We start from the raw sequence: 25,112 nt of genomic DNA, 5'->3' as shown, positions 1-25,112 counted from the left end.
ATGCTGCCTCTGACTAGGGTGGCACAGCACAGCCATCACGGCTAGTAGCCATTGATAGCCCTGTCCTCCATGAATTGGTCTAATCTTCTTTTAAAGCCATCCAAGCTGGTGGCCATTACTGCATCTTGTGGGAGCAAATTCCATAGTTTAACTATGCGCTGAGTAAAGAAGTACTTCCTTTTGTCTGTCCTGAATCTTCCAACATTCAGCTTCTTTGAATGTCCACGAGTTCTAGTATTATGAGAGAGGGAGAAGAACTTTTCTCTATCCACTTTCTCAATGCCATGCATAATTTTATACACTTCTATCATGTCTCCTCTGACCCGCCTTTTCTCTAAACTAAAAAGCCCCAAATGCTGCAACCTTTCCTCGTAAGGGAGTCGCTCCTTCCCCTTGATCATTCTGGTTGCCCTCTTCTGAACCTTTTCCAACTCTATAATATCCTTTTTGAGATGAGGCGACCAGAACTGTACACAGTATTCCAAATGCGGCCGCACCATAGATTTATACAACGGCATTATGATATCGGCTGTTTTATTTTCAATACCTTTCCTAATTATCCCTAGCATGGAATTTGCCTTTTTCACAGCTGCCGCACACTGGGTCGACATTTTCATCGTGCTGTCCACTACAACCCCGAGGTCTCTCTCCTGGTCGGTCACCGCCAGTTCAGACCCCATGAGCGTATATGTGAAATTAAGATTTTTTGCTCCAATATGCATAATGTTACACTTGTTTATATTGAATTGCATTTGCCATTTTTCTGCCCATTCACTCAGTTTGGAGAGGTCTTTTTGGAGCTCTTCGCAATCCCTTTTTGTTTTAACAACCCTGAACAATTTAGTGTCATCAGCAAACTTGGCCACTTCACTGCTCACTCCTAATTCTAGGTCATTAATGAACAAGTTGAAAAGTACAGGTCCCAATACCGATCCTTGAGGGACTCCACTTTCTACAGCCCTCCATTGGGAGAACTGTCCGTTGATTCCTACTCTCTGCTTTCTGCTTCTTAACCAATTCCTTATCCACAAGAGGACCTCTCCTCTTATTCCATGACTGCTAAGCTTCCTCAGAAGCCTTTGGTGAGGTACCTTGTCAAACGCTTTTTGAAAGTCTAAGTACACTATGTCCACTGGATCACCTCTATCTATATGCTTGTTGACAGTCTCAAAGAATTCTAATAGGTTACTGAGACAGGACTTTCCCTTGCAGAAGCCATGCTGGCTCTGCTTCAGCAAGGCTTGTTCTTCTATGTGCTTAGTTAATCTAGCTTTAATCATACTTTCTACCAGTTTTCCAGGGACAGAAGTTAAGCTAACTGGCCTATAATTTCCGGGATCCCCTCTGGATCCCTTTTTGAAGATTGGCGTTACATTTGCCACTTTCCAGTCCTCAGGCACGGAGGAGGACCCAAGGGACAAGTTACATATTTTAGTTAGCAGATCAGCAATTTCACATTTGAGTTCTTTGAGAACTCTCGGGTGGATGCCATCCGGGCCCGGTGATTTGTCAGTTTTTATATTGTCCATTAAGCTTAGAACTTCCTCTCTCGTTACCACTATTTGTCTCAGTTCCTCAGAATCCCTTCCTGCAAATGTTAGTTCAGGTTCAGGGATCTGCCCTATATCTTCCACTGTGAAGACAGATGCAAAGAATTCATTTAGCTTCTCCGCAATCTCCTTATCGTTCTTTAGTACACCCTTGACTCCCTTATCATCCAAGGGTCCAATCGTCTCCCTAGATGGTCTCCTGCTTTGAATGTATTTATAGAATTTTTTGTTGTTGGTTTATATGTTCTTAGCAATGTGCTCCTCAAATTCTTTTTTAGCATCCCTTATTGTCTTCTTGCATTTCTTTTGCCAGAGTTTGTGTTCTTTTTTATTTTCTTCATTCGGACAAGACTTCCATTTTTTGAAGGAAGACTTTTGAAGGAAGAAGCAGTCTGCCCCCAACTGGCATTGCATTAGTATTGCCTGCGCTGGCGAGACCCTCCCCTGTGAGAGGACGTTGAGAAGCCTCTGCGACCCTGGTACTGACCTCTGCCCGGGAAGCGTCTATTCCAGGCTCCTCTGGATGAACGGAAATCGTATGTTGGGAACTCGCGGCCTCGTCCCCCGGGCCGCGTTCCTCAAAAGGGCTGAGACGTACGGTACGAAGCGAAACGTCTAAAAGGTCTGCGCTCGATGTTTCTGACGGTGGCCAAGACAGGCTTTCGAGTGTCCTTAGGGTCAACAAGCACTGCCTTTAGTGCTTCCTCGCCGAAAAGTAAAGATCCGGCATAAGGTGCCCGTGATAGGTTAACTCTGGCAGTAGAGTCAGCCTGCCAGTGACAAAGCCAGAGGGTCCGTCGGGCCACAACCTGAGCCGCCATGGCGCGTGCCCCTAGCTGATTCGCATCCAAGGTGGCGTCGGCCACGAAAGCAGCTGTTTTGCGCAATTTTATTAACGATCTTCGCAGAGAAACAGGATCTGGATTGGGATCCTCGATGAGGTCGTCCAACCACATCATCGCTGCCCTGGTAAAAATAGAGGCTGATGTAGATGCCCGCATAGAAAAGGCAGTGGCCTCATGAGACTTGCGTAAGGCGAAGTCCAGTCTCCGCTCAGTGGCATCCTTTAAATGAGATTCTCCTTCCCGTGGCAAGAGGGATCTGGAAACTAAACTGGAAATTGGCTTGTCTATGCCAGGGATGGCCAGCTTGGTAGTATAGTCTGGGGCCAAAGGATAAAATCTGTCTGCAATGTTATTAAATCGGCGTGCTTGTAGAGGGTGAGACCATTCATCCTTGGCCAGTTTAGCGATGGGGTCTGGCACAGTTAGATAGTGTTCTGCTGGAGCAGGGGATTTCAACACCCTGGCTCCTTTTAAAGCGGGAGTAGTGGCTGCAGTTGGGGTGGATTGAAGGCCTAGGGTGTTCAACACTCTGTGCGCAAGAGGCTGGTAGTCTGAGGCATCGAAGAGGCGATAGGATGTATCCTGCTCATGTTCCGACTGGTTGCTCCAGTCGTCTCCTTCGTCTTGCAGCGCAAATGCGGACTCTTCCGCACAAGAGGCGTCATCGCCAAACCTGCCCCTAGCAATGTCGAATGGATTTAGGGAACATGAAGGGTTCGTCTCACTGTGAGCAAGTTGGTTCCCACTGTGTGGAGGTATAGCGGGAACTTGTGATGGTGACTGTCTCTGAGCGAAAAACGACAGCATGCCCTGAAGTTGAGTAATGAACTCATGGGACAGCTGCAGTCCCAGAGATGTAGCCAGTTGCTCTTGGATAGGCAGAAGTGCAGACGGCCCCACAGGTTGTGAAAAAGAGTAAGCCCCGGGTTGGGGGACCGTTGGCTGCTCAGAAAAACCAGGGAAGTCCTCCTCATCAGAGGATGCAGCAGGAGAATGAAAGAGGGTAGTTAACGGTGCATGAGTTGACCCCTCTGGATCTGGAGCAGAGACATAGCGAGGTCTCTTGGTTGTGCTGTCGCTGGCAAGATGTTTTGTTTTGGCCACCGCTTTAACATGCTTATGTTTGACCGCCTTAGGTGGTTTAGGCTTGGTCGTCTGGTTTGCCTCTGGCTGTTGTTTCGGCTTTGTTGCCTGGGTTGTCTTTGGCTGTTCTGCCATCATATATTTTAAGGGTAGCAGTACACGGCACACGATTGGGGCAGAATGCACAGACCCGAATCGCTCAGTACACGGCACACGACTGGGGCAGAATGCACTGGCTGATGGCTAAGTACACTGCCACGATGGGGCAGAATGTACACTATGAACAGACTTATTACACGGCCACAGATGGGGCAGGATGCACGTGCAGATAGTGTGGCACAGTAGCACTGGCGTGGTACAATATAGAACAGAAGTAATATTTGCACAGCTTAACCCAGTATCAACAGCTGTAGTACTCGTCCACGGATGGGGAGAAGGTACAGACCAAACAGCTGGTATGGTATCAACAGCCTTTGTACACGACCACAGGTGGGGTAGAATGTACAGTCCAGACAGGGATTGTATGGTATCAACACGTTGTGCACTAGGTATCAGTTAGTCTGGTGCACAGCAGTGCAGTATTAATAGATTTGTTGAAACAGGTACAGATGCACAGGTGTTGTAGCAATAACAGTCTTTGTACTGGTTCAGATAGCAGCAGTAATCAAATAGTTGCAGGACCAGCAGCAGAAGCAGAGGTAATAAAGGCACCTACACCTATAAAAGGTGATAGAATTCTAGCTGTAACACACAAACAGGGGCAGGTCACACAGAGGTGTCAGCTCTGCACTGAGTCAGCAGTGGGGGTTGGAAATTCCTGGGTCGTTAGCAGGGAAGGGAAGTCCTTAGCCGGCAGACTGGTTGTAAATCTGCCAGGCCAACGAGGAGGGAACCTGATAAGGGCCAGGCCTGTCCGAAGCTTACTTGCCAAGTCACAAGTCCAGAAGCGAGGTCAGTAGAGGTCCGGGATCAATTGCCAAGGGGTCAGTCCAAGAGATGCTGCAGGGAAACTGGGAATACACGAAGCCATGCCTGACGTTGCAGTCAGCAACAAGCTGCAGCCAAGGTGTGCCTTATAAAGAGCAGGGTTGACAGCAGGTGTGAGCCCTCAGCGTTTGGGCCTTAAGGGGACAGGCCTGCCTCTCTTCTGCCTGACCTTCTGCTGTCTACGTTCTGCAGGTGAGGGGGGAGTATCCTGTTCACTGGCTGCATCTGGCTGCAGGGCCTCCGCTGTATCTGGGGTGCTCTGCAGCTGAGGGGGAGAAGGAGCTGGATTCTCAGGAGTCTCTTCCGTGTCTCCTTCTGGGTCTGCTGCTCCTGGGTCTGCTGCTGTTACTCCCGAGTCGTCCTCATCGGAGGAGTCCTCTGAGGGGGCCATGACAAGAGGGAGCTGACAGGAATTCTGGGCTCTGCTATCCACCGCCCGTCAGGGAGACCCCCTTTGCAATACTAGGGGGCTAGCAGAAAGAGCGGGAGAAAACGGGCAATCAAAATGGCGCCCGCGAAAAGAACCGGGAAAACAGGCCAATCAAAAAAGGCTAGAACTAGGGAAGAAGCAATGGCGGTTAGGAAGCACTGACGAGCTCAAAAAGGCCTTCAGAGAAAAGAGCTAGTGGAGCGGGGCTGATAAACACGATCGCAGCTGGAGATCGAGCTAGCTCTCTAGTGCCGCGGGACAGTATCAGCTGGCAAGGGGGAAGACGGAGCCACAGGCTCCAAAGGCGGTCGCGGCGAGCTTTAAGCTGCCGCAGACCAAGGTGGGGGCGGGAAGTTCAACTGGGAAAACTGTGAACACAGGCTAGAGACTGGCGTAAAAGGTAGAAAAAGAGGAGGAGGACGGCGGCGCGAGAGCTGTAACGGTAGGCCGCTGGCTTAAGTTCTTGGCTGCCTGCTGAGGAGGATAAAACCGCAGCCGCGGTCTCCCGAAATGGCCGTACAGATGGGCAAGGAGCTGCAGCCGCAAGCTCCTGTAAAAACTAGTGTGCACCGCCTATAGAAGAGAGGACCGCAGCCGCGGTCTCTCTGAAGCGCCGGTAAGCACTCACTGGGAAAGAATCAATGGGAAAATAAAATACCCCCGCCAGAAAATCCCCAGGGGAAATAAACGAATTTTAAACAAAGACAAGACAAGACAGGGAAGGACAAAAACGTATAGAAGTACACATAAATCTTCCACCCTGTCACAAAACACAAAAGACTTATCTATAAGCTAAGCAATAATCTCAAACTTGTTCGGTACGAAGGCAAGAATGAACTGGAGAGTGGGAGGGGCCTGACGCCCCTAGTCTTGACTTCAGAAACATTCTTGCCTTCGGACGATAGGTGGAGTCACTACCCGCTTTGATGGCCTACCTCCTATGGAAAATGAAAAGCACAAACCTATATAACCCTACTTCTGCGGGGCGTATCCTGTTTGTTCATGTTGTCAACATACTGAGCCATGCTCTTGACCTTTAAAAAAAATACAGTATGTAAGAACAGCCAGGCAAGAATCTCAGAAGCAGCAAGAGTGAACACATGATGAGCCGTTTACGATCCTGGGACACCAGCTAACAACATCAGCTTCTTGAGTCCATATCACTCCGGTGTTGATAGATCTACACTGGCTACCAGTTGTTTACCGGGCCCAATTCAAGGTGTTGGTATTGACCTTTAAAGCCCTATACGGTTTCGGCCCAGTTTATCTGAAGGAGCGCCTCCAGCATCACCAATTATGCCGCCTGACGAGATCAACCGCGCAAGACCTTCTCTCGGTCCCACCAGTTAGGACAGTGAGGCTGGTGCGGACCAGAGAGAGGGCATTCTCGACTGTGGCCCCCACCCTCTGGAATTCCCTTCCTTTTGACCTTTGCCATGCCCCTTCCCTGATAGGTTTCTGCCGGGCCTTGAAAACCTGGCTGTTCAGGCAGGCCTACGGGACCCCTGGGGTGGTTTAGTTTTAATACTGATATTATTATTATATGATTCTTGTGGTTTTATTGTATTTATTGATGAATTGTACGTCGCCTAGAGTGGCCGTTGATTCGGCCAGATAGGCGACTCAGAAATAAAATGTATTATTATTATTATTATTCAAGGCACATGAGGTCACCACCTTGCTGAAGCTAAGTAGGTCTGGGACTGATCAATGCCTCCCAAGTGACTGCCTGAGATAATGCCTTGGGTTCCATGATGGAAGAAAAGTAAGATATAAATGTAAGAAAATAAATACCCTTGTTGGTTAGCTCATGAAGCAATGTGAAAGAGATTAGAAATTAGAATAGAAGAGTTGGGGTGACACATTCAAAAGCATGTGGGAAGTAGTTTGAACACAGAGTCATTTCCTTGAAAACAAATGTCTTGGAGTGCAATTAAACCATTTTTACCACACTTTAGAAATGTCTGTCTGTCTTAAGGAGATTGTGGAATGGAGACAGTGAAGGAAGTTTTTCAGTTTCTCCCTCTCTCATAACACTAGAGCCAGTGGTCATCTAATGAACCTAAATGGTGGGATATTCAGAACAGACAAAAGGAAATACTTCTTCACATAGCACATAGTTAAACTGTGGAATTCACTACCACAAGGGGATTAGGCAGATTCATGCTGGATAAGGCTATCATTGGTTACTAGTCATGATACCTATACACTACCTCTAGGATCAGAAGCAGCATGATTCTAAGTACAATTTGCTGGAGATTGCAAGGGGCAGATTGCTGTTATACTCATGTCCTGCTTGTGAGCTTCTCAGAGGCATCTGGATAGTCACTGTGAGAACAGAATACTAGACTAGACAGGTGTTTGTTCTGATCCAGCAGGGCTCTTATAAGTTCTTACTTTGTTATATATTAATTTAGCAATGATCTAGAATTTCAACAGAAACATTACACATGGTTAGGAACTGATGTCCAGTGATATTGGCAGTATGTCTAGAATAAAACTATAACCACAATGCAAATATTTATATTTCTTTACTATGGACTGGGAAATTACCTTCTGGGGTTTGACCAACAGTGCTGCAACCTCTGAGGTGACCACGTTAACTATTGTGGTGATGTCATCCTTGAAGCGATTGGAAAATCTACTTCTGCGGGGCGTATCCTGTTTGTTCATGTTGTCAACATACTGAGCCATGCTCTTGACCTTTAAAAAAAATTAAATAAGCATGGGGCCAAATTGGGGGGCTTAAGAAAATTGGTATTTTGGGGACCCTCCTAAGAAACCTGCAACAAAAAGCTCTAAAACTCTGCTCCAAAATCTCTGCAACTAATGTCAAGTGTTTAAACTAAATGAATATATATGCACATTCCCAACTTGGAAATTGAGATTGCTTTCAGAATTCCTGCGCATAATATAAACAATACATAAGCTCTCTGTCTTGATTTAAACATAATACTTTTTTAAAAAAAAAAAACAGCAAGATCAGTCTGGGGGTTCAGGCAGCTGGTGTCATGCTTAGATTGACATGTGTTTATACTGCTGCTTATGCAGGCAGCGCTGGCACATGAGTATGGCACAGAAATTGTTCACCTGGTGAGGCAGAGCTGCAGTGCTTGCTTCCCAGCAGTGGTACCACAGTGGCTTACTAAGAGGAAGAGGGCAAGGAGGTCAGGACTAGGTGGATGCACCAGTGGCAGTGCTGAATGGGCTCTGCTAGTGTGCCTGCACAATCCCGACCTCCCCTCTCCCTCCTGGTGAGCGACAGTGATGTCACTGCCTGGAAACTAGTGTTGTGGCTGCTTCTGGTGTGGCATATATATCTGGCAAAAAAAAAAAGAGACCTAATCTCAAGATGCTACAAAGGAATTATTTTTTTAAAAAATCCAACACATTTCAGGCTGTAGTTATTTCAAGCTTTCATCGGGGCTATAAAAGGGAGCAATGCATCACATAAATGATCAGCAATAACATTAAAAAAATCAGTTACCAATAACTTATTGATATATACTTACTCAAATTAAAATGTGAAAACAGTCTGCAAGGATCTCTGATAGTACAATCATTTTTTAACCTTCACTGGCTTATACTGAAGCTGCAGAATCCTGGTGTGCCTATGGTGCACCCATGGTCAACGGTGATCATATCAAACGTAACACTGGGTGTAGGGTTTTTTTCTTCTTCAAAAAACCCCCAAACAAACCACACACACCTGGTATCATGTTTAAATTCCTTTCTTTCGTGCCTTCCTATGCAAGTGATCAGGTCACCTAGGCCAGTTTTCCTTCCTTTTACTGACATTCAGATCCTTACAGGCTCATCAGTGACACAGAGTCAAGCAGAGCCTTAAGGACTCTCCACTGTTGGAGAAATGCCACTAGTTCCTTAGAAGCCATTCTCTCATCACAGCTCCTTTCCTGACTAAGCTGTTTATAGTTTGCCCCAAACTCACACTTGCATATGATGGATGACAAGAGAAAGGCTAGACCATCACTGCCAGGGGCAAGGAACCATGCTGGGATTAAAGCTTTCTTCCCCTTCTTTCAGTTGGCCTCATCAAAAGTTTATACTCAAAGACTGCACTTAACTCCCCTGGTTACTAAAAAAAAGGCACCATTATAAAAACTTACCAGCAACTCAAAGAAGAACCATGCATACTTGAAGACAGATTCTCTCACCATGCCAGTGCTGACAACCATCTGCAATGCTAATTCTTCATGGAAATGCTAAGCAGGATATTAAAAATAAAATATGTGATTACAGCCTGGCTTTCAGCATTAGACCTGAACACATAGCTCTGAGAAGGGAAAATCCAAAATGGGAGCCCCATAGCATTAGTGTATGCAACCATGTGGAGAGTAACTTTACTGAAACAGAGAAAGCTGGTGGATCCGCAAAAGCTGCCATCCTCACCAGCAGATTTGGGACGGAAAAGCATGCAGAAAAACAGGACAGTAGTGATAATTGCCATGCATTTCTTTCAATGGCAGTAGCAACACAAACTACGTTATCTCTGGTAAAATCCACTAGCAATGCCTACAAAACAAAAATGATAAACAAATATAAAAGCTCCTTTCTTCAAGGCTGAAAGCATTTGTAGGAATTGCAATTAATATCAGGTGTACATTGCTTAATTTGCCGAAGACCTAGTAAAGAGAAGTTGGCTCATGTGCAACCAGGCTGGCCTATGAACCCAGACACCACTTTTAGTCATTAACTCTACAATAAAAAACATGTGCAAAAGGAGACTGTCATGGAAAAACAACACAGGAGCCTTTAGCTTTACTTCAAGCAACATGATACACTATGCAGGCATCATATTTGAAGAAGGTATTTCAAATATGGCTTAACAGCGAACTGAATGCATCATTCTGGCTGGCTGCACTTTGCCATCCAGGATTAAACACCAAAATGGGGTCTTTTTTGTAAGGGGGGTTGCCCAAGCTGGCCATACCTTGTCTCCCTGCAACATGGGACTTCCTGCCATTCCTAAGCCCCAAAAGAATATGCAAACATTCTACCCTTAGGTATCCACCCAGGATGATCTGGTGATAAACTCAGCCATTTTATTGTTTGTCTTCTACTCTTTTTCTGCTGGAGAAAGCTAATTGATTATGATAAAGAAATCTCCAAGATTTTTTCAATAAAAAATCAAAGTTCTGTAACATTGTAGAGCTCACTTGGAAATAGTTTAAGAGTAATTTTGCAAACCTGTTGATTTTCTGTTTATTTTCCAACTTCATATACGATTATTCCGGCCCTTTAAAGCAATTCATCTAAAGATGACCGCCCTAAGCATTCAATTATTGATCATCTGAATATGTTGAAAGGTTAATTTGTTCATCCAAAACAGTCCTCCTTGGCAAAGGATTCCTCCTCTGCATCTTCCCTTTCCTTCACAGGGATATTTATTGTCAAAAGTGGCCTGCTCATAGTATTTCAGCAAACTTGTAGACTAGTCTTGCATTATGTGGCAGTCTACCTTTTTATTGGATGGCCGTGGGCTTCCGCAGGGACTTGACATATCGCTGCTGGGCTCACTATAGTAAGACATCCGGTTAAAGCTCCGATCTGCAGCCTGGAGAAAACAACCAGAAGCCACATATAAAAAGAAATGAAAGAAAAACAGTGCAAACACAACTACTCTTGTGCAAGTTCACCGCCCAGAGAGCTATTGCTAGTCGGGCGGTATATAAATTTAATAAATAAATAAATAAATAAGTGTGTAATGGAAGTGTTGTTACAGTCTCAATAAATTAAACAATGCAAATACATGACTGCCCCCATGTGTTTCAGTTTAGAACTGTATCCCCAGTTTTCATGCTATTTCTCAATCCTATTCAGCACCAAGAAAAACTGTGTCTCCATAAACTTTAACGCAGACTAGACACCCTTCTTGAGCTGAGTTAGTTTTAAAATGGAAATAGTTGGAGAAATCATCTGCTTTAATATACAACTTTCTAAGCTGGGAATTTATGGCCCAATGATGCTAAACAACACAAAAGGCACCAGAAGGGCATTATATGAAAATCAGTTATGGACTTCACCAATGGCATATGTATAATGGGGGTGATTTCCTCTGTTTGCCCTATTTTACTCTTTAGTTACATGAAGCTTTTGGAGTGGATTTAGGGTGGAATACCTTTTTAGTCCATATCCTGTAATTTCATATATTCTGCAAGGCAAAGCTGTTACTAGCACTGTTAAAAGCTGTAGTGTTCATTGCATTAGCTGCATCAAAGTTGGATCAGTAAATGGCTCTAGCCCTTTAGTGTTCCAATAATTGTAAACACAAGCAATCTAATGCGTGCTATAGCCTTTAAACAATTGCTATGACTCCAGACATTCCTATATAGTGTGTCCAGACCAGAGCTTGGAAGATTACTTTTAAAAAGGAATACATTACAATTACTGCTACATGGCCCTAAAAAGGAATAAATTACCATTACAATTACAATTGTTCTGAAAGGAACTGATTACTTTACTGTTACTCAAAAGTAATCACTACAATTACACTTAAATTACTTTTTAAAAAAATAGAGTGCCTACAAGGTGCTGGCTTCGGCTGCTGCACACTAAGTTGCCTAAAACAACATTAAAAATAAACACACACAAACAAAGGTAGCAAAATAATTATTTTTATCCATAAGATAGCAGTGGTGGTCTCTCCGCTGGTAAGGGAGGTGGGGAGGGAGGCAGAGGCTTCTATTCAGATCTTTGCACATCAAACCAAGTGCAACCCCCCCCACACACACACACTCTCAGTCAGCAAGCACAATCTCTCTCACTTAACCACCTCCTGGACCCTGCCCTGCCACCAAATAAGGGACACTCACCCAAGCAAACATTTCCCCCGAGATGCAAAAAAGTTAAAACACTGCAAATGCAGCAAAGTAGCCAGGGAGGATGGCAGAGGCCGCTTTGTGTGCCAAGTGCAAACACAGTATTCTCTCTCTCTCTCACACACACACAGTCATCTTTCACTTCCATAGTTCTTTATCTCCATTCTGCTGCTGCCGCCTTCTCCTCCTTCATCCACGTCCTTGCCTTCCGGCTCCTTTCTCCCTCTACCCCATTCTTCTCCACCACCATCCATTTTTTTAAACAATTGTTTTCTCCACTCCACCCCATCTCACCCTCCACCTCCTCCCTCATCACCTCCTACCCACCCACAGAGCACAAGGGAAGAACGAAACTGCACAGAAGCCCAGTTTGAGGCACATGATTTTCATCCACAAATCGGAGGAGCAGAAGACTTCCCCTGCTCCCCCCCCCAAGTAATGCCCAAAAGTAATGCTGGAAACATTACAATTACTCCTCAAAAGTAATATAATTACTCCTTGTTCTATTACAATCAAAATGTAATACAAGTAATTGATTTTTTTGTAACTAATTACTTCCAAGCTCTGGTCCAGATGCATTAGCTACTGGGTGCAGGAACAATTTGCATTAAAAATGAAACCTAACTCTGGATTTCTGTCCTCCAGGGTTTTATTATCTCCTCTTACCCTTGAGGACATGATGCTTCTGACTTCTTTATCAGTAGCAGCCTGCGTCCCAGCAATATCTGGATTACTACAGCTTGTTGCCCGGCTTTGCAAGAGTCGAGAGCCCACTGAGACTGCTGTGGTGCGGCCATATGTGTAGTAACGAGACTCAGGCAGGTTAGCATTGCTGGTTGCACCTGCCAAGAGGAAAGCATGATTGTAGCCCATGTCCTTTCACCCTTACTCAAGTAATTATTCCCATCCTTCTGCTGTGTAGCACTTCTTCAGATGTCCCTTCAGATGCTCCCTAGGCAGCCTCCTCTATCAGAGACCTGCCACCCCCATCTCACAGCATATTACAGATTCACGAGTCTCCCTCCAACCAAGGTACCCCCTTACAGGCCTTTGCACAAACATGCAGAACCCAGTGAGAGGGGATTAGCCTGTCCAGAGCTTAGAAGCAGCAGAAACATTTTTTCTGAACTATGCAATTTCAGGCTGAAGAGGAGAGGTCTTGTTGTAGGTCTGAAAATTAAATCTGAACACAGTGAAAAGTTAAAAGGCACAGTATCAATAAAATGAAAATAAAATCTGCCTGAACATGGGGGGGGGGAAATGGCAAGCAGGCAGAATCCTTCTTTCTCTCTTTCCCAGGAGAGAGATTCCATACCTGATTCCATACCTGCATCCTGAAGTGGTAAGAGTTCAGTGAACTCTCAACCACTTAACTCTGCAAGATGTATACACTAGCCATTAGAATGCTCTTTTTTTTTTTTACAATAATTTTTATTCAGATTTTCATAAAACATAGAAAACAAAATCATAAAACATTCAAAGACAAAAAACAAAACAAAACAAAAATGATTAAACAAAAAAAAATAAAATGTTGACTTCCCATTTGTCACATATCAAATCAGTTATAGATCTACAATATATAACAATCCTGTCTCTTAAATCATATTATAAAATCGCTTTCCTCCAGTAGTTATCTTAATTAATCATCAAATCTCATAAACATTACTTTATTCTTTCCACAAAAAGTCAAAGAGAGGTTTCAATTCTTTAAGAAATATATCTATCAATTTTTCTCCAAATAAACATGTCAATTAATCCATCTCGTTAATAATTATAATAATCTTATTGTCGTAACCATAGTCCAAATAAACATTTCGATTAATCCATCTCATCAGAATCTGTTAGGTCCAATAATTTCAATAGCCATTATTCCATTATCCCTATTAGTTCCATCTTCCATCTTCAATAGTCCTGTTAAGTCCAGTAATTTCAGTGTCCAATCTTCCATTATCAGTATTCCATAATAATCTTGCTGTTGTAGCCATAGTCATATAATAAGAGTCTGATGGGAATTTCCTCTATCCCAAATATTTTCTTGCCATCCATTCTGAATAAGTTGCTGAAATACTGTTGTAAAGTCATATCTGTGTTCTTCTTTTTTACAAAATGCACTGGCTCATCTCTTAAGAGTTTTTCCATTGTCACATGGCTGCAGTTAATTCCATAGATTTTCTCTATATCAAGCTCCATCACATCATTCCAGTCCAGAAGATTATCCAAGCCATTGATAACTTTATCTCTAATATCTTCATTAATTTCTTCAGAGATAACGTTAAATTCCAAACAGTAGATTTTATTTCTAAAATCCATAAACTCCAGATCTTTTTCCAATTCCACATTTGTTCCAATCTCCAGGGCTTGTATCTTCCCTTTATTTTTTCTTTTCTCATCTCTGATCTCATTCTCCTCTCTCACAGGATCCCCTATTTCTTTAAGCTCCTGCGTCATTTTGCTCAGTTCAATTTTCAGCTCCTTACTACCCTGTCGCAGGGTTTGTTTCGTTATCTCAATCTCATCCATTATTTTCTGAAACATAGTTACTTCCAGATTCTCAGCCACTTTCTTGATTGCCATTTTTAAAACCACGAAAACAAAGCAAAACAAAAATAAAGAAGAACCACTTCTTATTTCAGCAACAATTGGGTTAATATTCCAGGCTTGATGACATCACAATATAAACAGAGCAACCTGCCTTATCTCTCTATGTTCAAGAATTCAAAACAAATTTAGTTCCCAGCATCAAAACAGTTAGTGGCGTCGTGAAGAAGCAGATTCGTCAAAATAAAATAGACCAAAAAGAGAATAGTCCCAGACAATATAATATTCCTCGGAATAGAAATCAGGAATAGAAATCCCTCTTCTGTTTATTATCTTTAGAATGCACTTCCAGGACAGCTTTTTGCGACAGAAACAGAGATAAGCTGTTAATTTCGTGAATAACAGAGAAGAGCTATATCTCACCCAGAAGTTGTCCAAAGCCGATCAATCTGACAAATCTCCTTTTGCTGCAACAATTTAAACCAAGTAAAAAAATAATAGAAAGAAGGGTGCTTGCCTGTTAGTCCGTTCTCTCTTTAAAGAAAAGATAAACGTATCGCTTATACAGATAGAGCTTGTTAGGAAGTCCGTCCGGCATTGTTGGCTGGACCTTATCTCATAAATTAATGAAATCCAGTCCTCCCAACAAAAACAGGCTTTTGAGGTTGATCTCTACGTTTCTCCCTGCCCGGGAGAAATTTCATCAGTCAAAAAAAAAAATGTTCTGACTGATTTATATCTGAATAAGCTTCTTTTGAGGCGGGAGCCCGTCCCAAAAGCAGGCACAAGCGAAGTCACCCTTCCCGGAAGTCTGCCATTAGAATGCTCTTAAGTGACTGGATCTGTCTTCAGCAATGGACCTCCCTAGCTAAGCTCAACCATCTCCACTAAGATCAGCAACTGCTACAACCACCGCCTACCCAAAACATATGATTGCAACCAAGCCTAAGAGTAGCACACACACACATGCTGGAGTTTTCCCTAGTTTGTGCACATACATATTGGGAATCCCTTATAGAGGAAATAGAGAAATCAATTATCGATGCTTCTGAAAATATTTTCTATTCAACCTTTTCGCTAATGTAAAAATATTTGTGCTGTTCCAAGTACTGAGATGCCACTTTATGAGCAATTATCACTTTAAAGCTGGGGTCCAAAGGAGCGATGTGGACATACAGAAAGAGCATATTACACTCGTCTGGAACGTCATTCCATTCATTGCTTTTGGTGTACAGCAGTTGTCACCGCCAGGCAAATGAGCTGCTTTTCAAACCAAACATCGATTTGTTTCTTTGACAATGAGAGCAAACTTGCAAAAAAGAAAGTTTGGCTTTCCACAGTATGTATGCACGATTCTTTGGATCCTAGTCTAAATATCTAAGACAAATTGTGTGGCAGACGTATTCAGAAAACCTGCCATCAACAGTTAACGATCAGAGTGTGGCTGGATGGTCAAGTGCCCGCTAGATTTTTAAAAGGCAATTGTCAGTCCCAGTTCAACCCAAATGCAAATGAATTCCCCTCCAGGAGAGAAGGTGGACATTTATGTTACTGCTTATGTATGTATAATTGTGTATCATTTTTTCTGTGCTTGTAATCTAAGTATTAGGTTTTATATTTAGTTCATGGCAGACTGAGAGGTGTACCACTGTTCCTTGACAAATGGTTAGTGGTGCATCTGACAGAAATGATGCGATCTGAATTATTCCTGGCTTGCTGTGAGCATCAGTCAACATACATCTACTGTATCACACACATCGCTTCACTCCTTATCTGGCTTGTCCTCAGTGAGGCTGTTAAGCTTTACACCCTCACTTGGAGTAAGGCCCACTGCACTCACTGCAACTTACTTCTGAGCAAACATCCCTAGGACTGGGCCATAAATGAGTAAAGAGAATGCCAAGGGATTCTAAGCTTGCCACCCAGAACCAGAAGATTCAGTTCATAAGAAACTTATTTTTACTGGAAGCCCAGCAACAATACCTAGCTTGACAACATCTCTTTGAACTTCAGGAAGACGGAAAACATAGTAGACATAAGATGCCAGGAGACAGTTTCTCCCATGATGATCCTTGCTCAGGTCCTTGCTATTATGGAGGCTGTTCACTATTGCAACTACAGATTCAAAGGCAAACTGAGAGAAGTTGGCTGGAGACAAAAAGAAAAGAATTAGTTTTTTATGTGGTTTGTCAAAGAAAACATAAAATGGCTTAAGTCCACTTTACTGAAGATCTACTGAAGACCTTCCTCTTTCAACAAGCCTTTTAAATAGAGACTTTATCCCCGTCTGCATCTGTGCTGGAATTGCTTTTTAATATGTTTTAAAAGCTTTTTTAAAAAAAGATTTTTAAAGATGTTTTGTTTTAATATGTTTTTAAGGATGTTTTGTTTTAATATATTTTAAAGTTTGTTTTTATGATGTTTTAGAGTGTTTTTAGTACTTTTGTTTACCGTCCTGGGCTTCTACTGGGAGGAAGGACGCGATATAAAGCTAAATAATAACAATAACAACAACAACAATAAATATAGTAATAATAAAAAACAGACATTCCCTGCAAAGTGAATACATTTCTCACAGCACCTTGCTTCCCATTCAAATCTTGCTTGATGTGGCAAATAGCATTTTATTGTACCACACATACACAAAAAAGCCCCTCTCAATTCAATTAGCATAGCATCCCTGGGCCAGTTTGATGGGTTTGGACATTAACAGTATTGCTTGGTGCTGCTGGAGTATTAGTAAAATGTAGCAGAGTTTAGCTGGTGTAGCTTGCTCAACATTCTGTGCATTGTGAGTGTGTGTGGTTTACGTGAGAGAAAGCAATATTTTACGTTGCTCTGAATCACTGTGACTTTCGACTTGGTAAAATAAGAAAAGACTGTTTTTTGAATAGAAATACATACTTGATAGGAAAGGCTCTAGTTCTAAGTAAGTAAGTTGGGGGAACAATGACCATGCTTGGTCATCGCTCCCATGCTACAGGAGACAGACAAAAGGAAGATGTCTCCTCTCCCTCAGCTGGTCCCAGAAGAGCAAGGAGAGGATGGAAGTGAGTTTAGTTCCCTGAGTGTATCAATGGAAGGAAAACAGGCAGAGGAATACAGGACAGGCAATCTAGCCAGCTGGAAGAGCCTCTCTCTATCTCCCCTTAGGAATGTAAAGAGAACCAAACAGAAGTTGCTCTTGCCACACTTCCAGCAGGTGCAACCCTACCATAGTGAGTACCTGGCTGGCCAGCTATAATCATGGGCTGGACAGCCAGCTGAAAGAGCTTATCCAACACCAAGTGTAAAAACAACACAAGGGGCTCAAGGCGGGAGGAATTCAAGCAGATAATGCTGAGTTTCAGCTCGTGTTCAAGAGTGGCTTCCGTGATCTTCTCATTCAGTACACGAATGGGGAAGGCAACTTGGCTTTCTAATGCATGACATAGGGTGAAGAATTTTTCCAGGTGATTGTCCTGTAAATATAAGCCAGAAAGATGCATATGATGTGGGGCTCTTATAATATATACTGAGCTTCTGCTACCAAACATTAATCCAAGCAGAAAATGGAAAAACTAAGAAATCACAAAGGACCTATGTTTCATCATTTCTGAAAGAAAGTCTGAAATTCAAAACTACTTATAAATACAATGCTAAGGTATTGAAGGACTTAAGTTTTAATGCAGTTATGCTAGACTGTTATTCATGTATTTACTCCAGGGTGTAGTCACTTCTCATTAACAATAAAAAAATTACACCTTCATCCTGTTCATAAACCCATGAACTTGATCTGACAGGTGCTTGTGTGTAATTTTATTAATAATTATAATCTTAAATGCTCTAATTTAAAGTTAACAAGCCGACAAAGACGCGAAACTAAGAATACATTTACAGAGCATTACATAATTCTTTTTGTCCTGAAACAGGTTTCATTTCCCCATTTGCAGTGCAAATTATTCTCAGCTACACAAGAATTATTAGCCCTGTTGAACTTAATACGTAGCCAGATTTTTCCCCCAGCAGGGGAAAAGAGCCTGGGGGTGGGGCTTGTGCTTAAAGATGGCCTATGGGAAAAGGTTTTCCTTAGCCAGTGTATAAACAGGCTCAAGGAACATTATTGGTTTTGCTTCTTCCTTAATTGTACAGCAACCTCCTTTGGAATCATGGTGGCACACACTAATGGTTTGTATGAGATTTTCACTGAAATCAAGTGGTGTAGTGTGAATATAGACCATTAGATTGTGGGTCTTCCAAAGAGGGTATTATTCTTGAAAATCTAGTGATAGTGCTTCAGGTTTACTGGGAGTCAACACCTTCTTCCGGTCCTTTTCATGTGTACTTGTTAGAGCAATGTGTATGATTTTAATTGGAAGTTATGACACTATTTTTGCCTAGAGGGCTTCCCTGAAAACTTAGTTTGGGACACAGTAGGACTGTACACTAGTTTTGCCTTCAAATTGTAGCATCAGTGCCTGTGCTGCATTACTGTTGTTTTTAAGACTCTGAAAAAACAACCCCATAACCAAAATGCATTATATTTCAAGTTGGACTTCCTTCCTGTTTTAAATTAGAAGCTGGTGGTGGCTCTGCCAAAACTTCAGGTGTGCAAATAACCTGTTTTTCTCATTCTGAAGTTTTGTAAGTAAGCCATCATATCTGAGCAATAAGCTTGAAAGGGAAATAAAGATAACTCCTCACATACTTGGGTTTGGGATTGCCAGGCTCCAAGTACAAACAAAATCCTTACCTGGGTGTGAACTGATGATATACCTTGCACTTCAACATTAAACACCCCTTTGTGTCCTTCAACCCATTTAATTGGAGGAGACTGTGGAGGAACTTTCTGTATTGAAGATAAAGCAATTTGGTGATCAAACCAAACATACATGCACACAATGTATTCAAGATGCTTACACATTTCACTTTCAAGATGCTAGTACAATTCTATAAAATGTTGTTCTTTTTTGCAATTAACACTTAACATTTACACTTTACACATTGCAATATTAACATATGCAATCCAACCCAGGCCATTTCTGGCCTATCAGGCTGCTGAGATTATGGCATGCACTTTCCATGGCTTGCAGTATGTGATTAATTGATCTGAGTTAAGGTTCACTGACACTCATAGCTGAAACGGTCCAAACATCAGCAAGGAAAGTCCCCATGAGTAAGTTGCTGGCAATAATTATCCTCCTCTACTTTGTACATACTCAGATAAGCACCAAATAGGGGAAAGATGAATTTTAAAACAAAATAAAACAGTGTCTGATGACGATCGGACACAGGTTAGAGCGGCTGCAGCAGCCTACCATGTGGTGATGAGGGCAGCAAAAAAGGATTTTTATGCTGCCTCTATTGCGTCCGCAAAGTGCTGTCCCAGGAGGCTGTTCCAAGTGGTCCGGAGCATGGTCGGTCCAGTTGCCCCGGAACTGATGGAACATGCTAAGGCCTCCTGTGATGAGTTTGCAAAGCACTTTACGGAGAAAATCAATCGTATTAAGAGTGCTATTCCGTGCGCTGTGGACACAGTAAGCGAGCCAGAGGCGGCCAGTGGTGCTCCGGTGGTGTGGGATCGGTTCCAGCTTCTTCCTTCTGATGAAGCGGACAAGGTGCTTTCAACTTTAAAGCCAACCACTTGCTTACTCGACCCTTGCCCGTCGTGGCTCATTATGAGCTGCAAGGACAGACTGGGCGAGGGGATCAAGATGGTGGTAAATACGTCCCTGGAAGAGGGAGTAATACCATCAGCTCTCAAGGAGGCAGTAATAAAACCAATTCTAAAGAAGCCCTCCTTGGATCCCCAAGATCTGAACAACTTTCACCCAGTCTCAAATCTGCCATTCCTGGGCAAGGCGGTTGAACGGGTGGTGGCGAAGCAGTTGCAAGTGCATTTGGAGGAAGGGGATTATCTGGATCCATTTCAATCAGGCTTCAGGCCTGGACATGGGACTGAAACGGCCTTGGTCGCCTTGGTGGACAATATGAGGAGGGCGTTGGATAGGGGTGAATGCACCTTCCTTGTCCTCCTGGATCTCTCAGCGGCGTTTGATACCGTTGACCACGGTATCGTTCTGGACCACCTGAAGAGGTTAGGCATAGGGGGCACTGTATTGCAGTGGTTCCATTCCTTCCTCTCTGGTAGGTACCAGAGAGTGGCATTGGGGGATGAGGTTTCGGATCCTTGGCCTCTCACTTGTGGGGTGCCACAGGGCTCCATCCTCTCCCCGATGCTGTTCAACATCTATATAAAACCGCTGGGGGCTATCATCAGAAGATTTGGGCTGCAGTGTCACCAGTATGCTGATGACACACAGCTCTATCTCTCATTCAAATCTTCACTGAGGTTGGCTGTAGAAACCCTATCCAAGTGCCTGGAGTCTGTGAGTGGCTGGATGGGAAGGAATAAGCTGAAGCTGAACCCTGACAAAACCGAGGTACTGTTTGTGGGAGACAAGGGAATAATAATAATAATAATAATAATAATAATAATAATAAATTTTATTTCTGAGTCGCCTATCTGGCCGAATCAACCTGGTGCTCAATGGGGTACAATTGCCCCTGAAAGACCAGGTCCTCAGCCTGGGGGTCATTCTCGACTCCCAGCTGTCCATGGAGGCTCAGGTCTCGGCTGTGAGCCGGGCGGTGTATCAACTCCATCTGATACAGAGGCTGCGCCCCACCTTCCCAACCATCTGCTCCCATCTGTGGTACATGCCCTGGTCTCCTCTCGCCTAGACTACTGTAATGTGCTCTACGTGGGGTTACCCTTGAAAACGGTCCGGAAGCTGCAACTGGTACAGAATGCAGCGGCTCACCTGATTAAAGGCAGCCGACGGCGGGATCATATCACTCCAGTGCTGAAGGAGTTGCACTGGTTACCAGTTGTTTTCCGGTCCCAATTCCAGGTGTTGGTTCTGACCTTTTAAACCCTATACGGTTTCAGCCCAGTCTATCTGAAGGAGCGCCTCCAACATCGTCAGGGATGCCGCTCAACAAGATCAGCCTCAAAAGGCCTTCTCTCTATCCCACCAGTTAAAACAGCTAGACTGGTGAGAACTAGGGAGAGGGCTTTTTCAATTGTGGCCCCCACTTTGCGGAATTCCCTCCCAAATGATCTCTGCCATGCCCCCTCTATGGTGAGCTTCCGCCGGGCCTTGAAAACCTGGCTCTTCAGGCAGGCTTTTGGGGTGCGTTAGGTTTTATTATTATTGTGGAGATTTTTAATGTTTTAATGTATTTGTATGTTTTTATTTTGTACATCGCCCAGAGTGGCTGGACAGCCAGCCAGATGGGCGACTAATAAATTTAATTAATAAATAAATAAAAATAAATAAACTCTCTCTCCTGTTTTCCACAGAAATAACTTGCAGTGGTGTAATTGGAATCTATATCCATTATGCACTGTATCCTTAGAATGTTCTCCCACAAACAATTTCCCAAATAATGTAGGCTCCAACATTCCTCTAAATTATGAGAGCTTCACATCTGTTCACTAGCCTAGAGGAAAAAATTAAAGAATTCCATAACCTGGACCATGACATGCAACCAAGATGAAACCAACATGGACATGAAACCAACTGAGCTTTATGGACAACCCCCATTATGAAAATGACTACATTCATATGTATGTTGTTGATTTCAAAATAAAACTCCACTTCATTTTTGTAATCAGACTGGCTGTAAAAACCTGTTTTTGTTTCATGCTAGAAAACCAGATCATGCTCCTCCTCCACATCACTTTCAGATACTTAACATGCAAAATGTATAACCACTTGCATGCATGTATGATCCTCTATTTAAGGAAGATAAATATTAGTATGCAGGTGGATGACCTGTGGCCTGGACATTTTATGCAGACCCCAACACCTCCTGAAGCTTTCTTCCATCCCATCAGAGATCCTTCCTTCCTGTTTATTTTCCCGGAGATGCACTAGACGTTAAAAATATATATCCCTGCACAGAAATACAGGAGGATGAGCTTGGTAGCCCCACCAAGAGTATCTGGATTAAAATAAATGGGGCAAGGAATAAAAGGAACATGGTGGTTGGAGTCTACCACCGACCACTCAATCAAGGAGAAGGCGAGGATGAAACTTTTGAAAAGCAAAGTTCCAATGTTTCAAGGAGGCATGATGTAGTAGTAATGGGAAACTTCAATTACCCCAATACCCATTAGGAAACAAACATGGCCACTCCAAGAAATTCCTGACTTATACTGGAGACAACTTTATCCTACAGAAAGGAACTAGAGGATCAGCTATTCTTGACCATAAGAGATGACTTAGTGGATGAAGTTGCAGTTACAGGGACTCTGGGGCGAAGTGACCATGTTATACTTGAGTTCTTGATCGTAAAGGAATCAGAAGCTGAGAGTAGCCATACATGTACCCTGGACTTCAGGAAAGCCAATCTTAATAAACTCAGAACAGTGATAAGTAAGGTTCCGTGGCAAGCAACCACAATGAAAAAAGGAGTCCAAGATAGGTGGGAGTTTCTTAAAAAAGGAAAATCTAAAGGCACAATGGCAAACAATTCCAACATGGAAGAAAAGGGAAGACAGCAGAAGACTTTTGACAAAGTGCCCCATGATATTCTGATTAGCAACCTAGATAAATGTGGGCTGGATGGAACAACTACCAAGTAGATCCACAGTTGGTTGCAGAACGATACTCAAAGAGTGCTTATCAATTATTCCTTCTCAAACTGGGGGGAGGTAACGAGCAGGGTACCGCAGGGCTTGGTCCTGGGCCCAGTGCTGTTTAATATTTTTATTAATGACTTGGATGAGGAGGTGCAGGGAATGCTCATCAAATTTGCAGATGATGCAAAATTGGGAGGGATAGCTAATACTCTTGAGGACAGAAACAAAATTCAAAGTAATGTTGATAGGCTGGAGCATTGGGCTGAAAACAACAGAATGAAGTTTAACAGAGGTAAGTGCAAAGTTCTACACCTAGAAAAAAGAAACCAAATGCACAGTTATAAGATGGGGGATACTTGGCTAAGCAATACTACATGCAAGAAGGATCTTGGAACTGTTGTTCCAAATAAATATGAGCCAACAGTGCGATGTGCCTGCAAAAAAGGCACATGGTATATTAAGCTGCATTAACAGAAAACAGCATGTGAAGTACTACTTCCCCTCTATTAAGCACTGTTTAGGCCTCATCTTGAGTACTGCGTCCAGTTCTGAACACTGCACTTTAAGAAGGATGCAGACAAATTGGAACAGGTTCAGAGGAGGGCAATGTGGATGATCAGAAACTGGAAACAAAGCTTGAGTTTTGTTTCCAGAAAGACTGAAAGAACTTGGCATGTTTAGACTTGAGAAGACTAAGGGGAGATATGACTGCACTCTCCAAATACTGTACTTGAAAGGTTGTCACACAGAGGAGGGCCAGGATCTCTACTTGACTGTCCCAGAGTGCAGGACACAGAATAATGGGCTCAAGTTACAGGAAGCCAGATTTCGGCTGAACATCAGGAAAAACTTCCTGTTAGAGCAGTATGACCATGGAACTGATTACTTAGGGAGATGGTGGACTCTCCAATACTGGAGGCATTCAAGAGGCAGCCGGACAGCCACCTGTTGGGTATACTTTAAGTTTGATTCTCACATTGAGCAGGGGGTTGGACTTGATATCCTTATAGATCCCTTCCAATTCTGCTATTCTGATTCCCCCAAAATGTCCTCCCTCCTTTATTTTAATTTCAGAAAAAGTGGAAGGGACCATATTTTATTTGATTAAAAATAAATGGGTGTTTGTTTTTTACTTTTTTCCTGGATGTACAGCTTGGGAGAAAGCTCCAGTTTTCTAAGAACAACTTGGTTGGCTTCTGTCACATACAGATGTATAGATGTATGCATATATTTTTTTATATCTGTCTATTTATAAACACACACGTGTATATGTAAAAATAGACAGGCATAGATAAACAGATACGTGTGTGTGTGTGTGTCACACTAGAGTCAGAAAGGAATCATTTTATCTGCTTTAAAAATGGATGAACAGACTGCAGGATCAGGCCAGTGGCCCATCTAGTCCAGCATTCTGTTCTCTCAGTTGCCAGCCAGATGCTGATGGGAAGCCTGCAAGCAGGACCTGAGCACAATGGCACTCTCCCTTCCTGTGATTTCCAACAGGTATTCAGAAGAATACTGCCTCTCACAGTGAAGGCAGAACATAGCCATCAGGGTTAGTAGCCAATGATAGCCTTATCCTCTGATAAATCTGTCTAATCCTCTTTTTAAGCCATCCAAATTGGTGGCCTTCACTGTCTCTGGGAGCTAATTCCACAGTATTTATGTGCTGTGTGAAGCAATACTTTCTTTTGTCTGCCCTGAATCTTCCATCATTCAGCGTCACTGGATGTCCCCGAGTCCCAGTGTTGTGAGAGTGGCACAAAAACATGTCTCTATCCATTTTTTCCATGCCATGCATAGTTTTATATACTTCTATCACGTCACCTTTACTCGCCTTTTCTCAGAACTAAAAAGCCCCAAACGCTGCACCTTTTCATCATAGGAGAGTTGTCCCATCTCTTTGATCATTTTGGTTGCCCTTTTCTGAACCTTTTCTGAGCAATAGCTATATTTGTTTGCTTTACTAAAAACAATCCTTCATAAACTTACTTGAGAGTAACCTAGTGGGACTCATTTCTGAGTACACCTGAGTAGGATTTGCGAATTGAGGTAGTCATGGTGAAAACTGAAGCAGGGCAGATTAGTTAATAAATAACACTTTTGTCTCTGGTTCCATCCACCTACTGCTAAGGATGGAAAGATACATCAATTTCGGTTATCTCGGTTTCTCAGTTTTCCAATCATACACTCAGTTTTCCACATTTCTGC

The 25,112-nt window shown here is 43.0% G+C and overlaps 1 protein-coding gene across 3 annotated transcripts in view; it reads right to left on the bottom strand.

Annotated features, from left to right (window-relative positions):
- DOCK8 (dedicator of cytokinesis 8) overlaps window positions 1–25,112 on the bottom strand; it is a 171,982-nt gene that overhangs the window by 70,405 nt on the left and 76,465 nt on the right. For all 3 annotated transcript variants that reach the window (XM_061628825.1, XM_061628816.1, XM_061628835.1), the window contains 7 exons: window positions 19,005–19,100; window positions 17,499–17,733; window positions 16,256–16,420; window positions 12,401–12,576; window positions 10,375–10,470; window positions 9,023–9,118; window positions 7,449–7,598 (listed from right to left, as the gene is read on the bottom strand). In XM_061628825.1, the coding sequence (XP_061484809.1) occupies window positions 7,449–7,598; window positions 9,023–9,118; window positions 10,375–10,470; window positions 12,401–12,576; window positions 16,256–16,420; window positions 17,499–17,733; window positions 19,005–19,100 (1,014 nt within the window). The remainder of the gene's footprint in view (window positions 1–7,448; window positions 7,599–9,022; window positions 9,119–10,374; window positions 10,471–12,400; window positions 12,577–16,255; window positions 16,421–17,498; window positions 17,734–19,004; window positions 19,101–25,112) is intronic.

Source organism: Rhineura floridana, chromosome 1 (genome assembly GCF_030035675.1).
Source record: "Rhineura floridana isolate rRhiFlo1 chromosome 1, rRhiFlo1.hap2, whole genome shotgun sequence".
NCBI lineage: Eukaryota > Metazoa > Chordata > Lepidosauria > Squamata > Rhineuridae > Rhineura > Rhineura floridana.
Note: the sequence above shows the minus strand (reverse complement) of the source record. Positions and strands in the feature narration are given on the sequence as shown.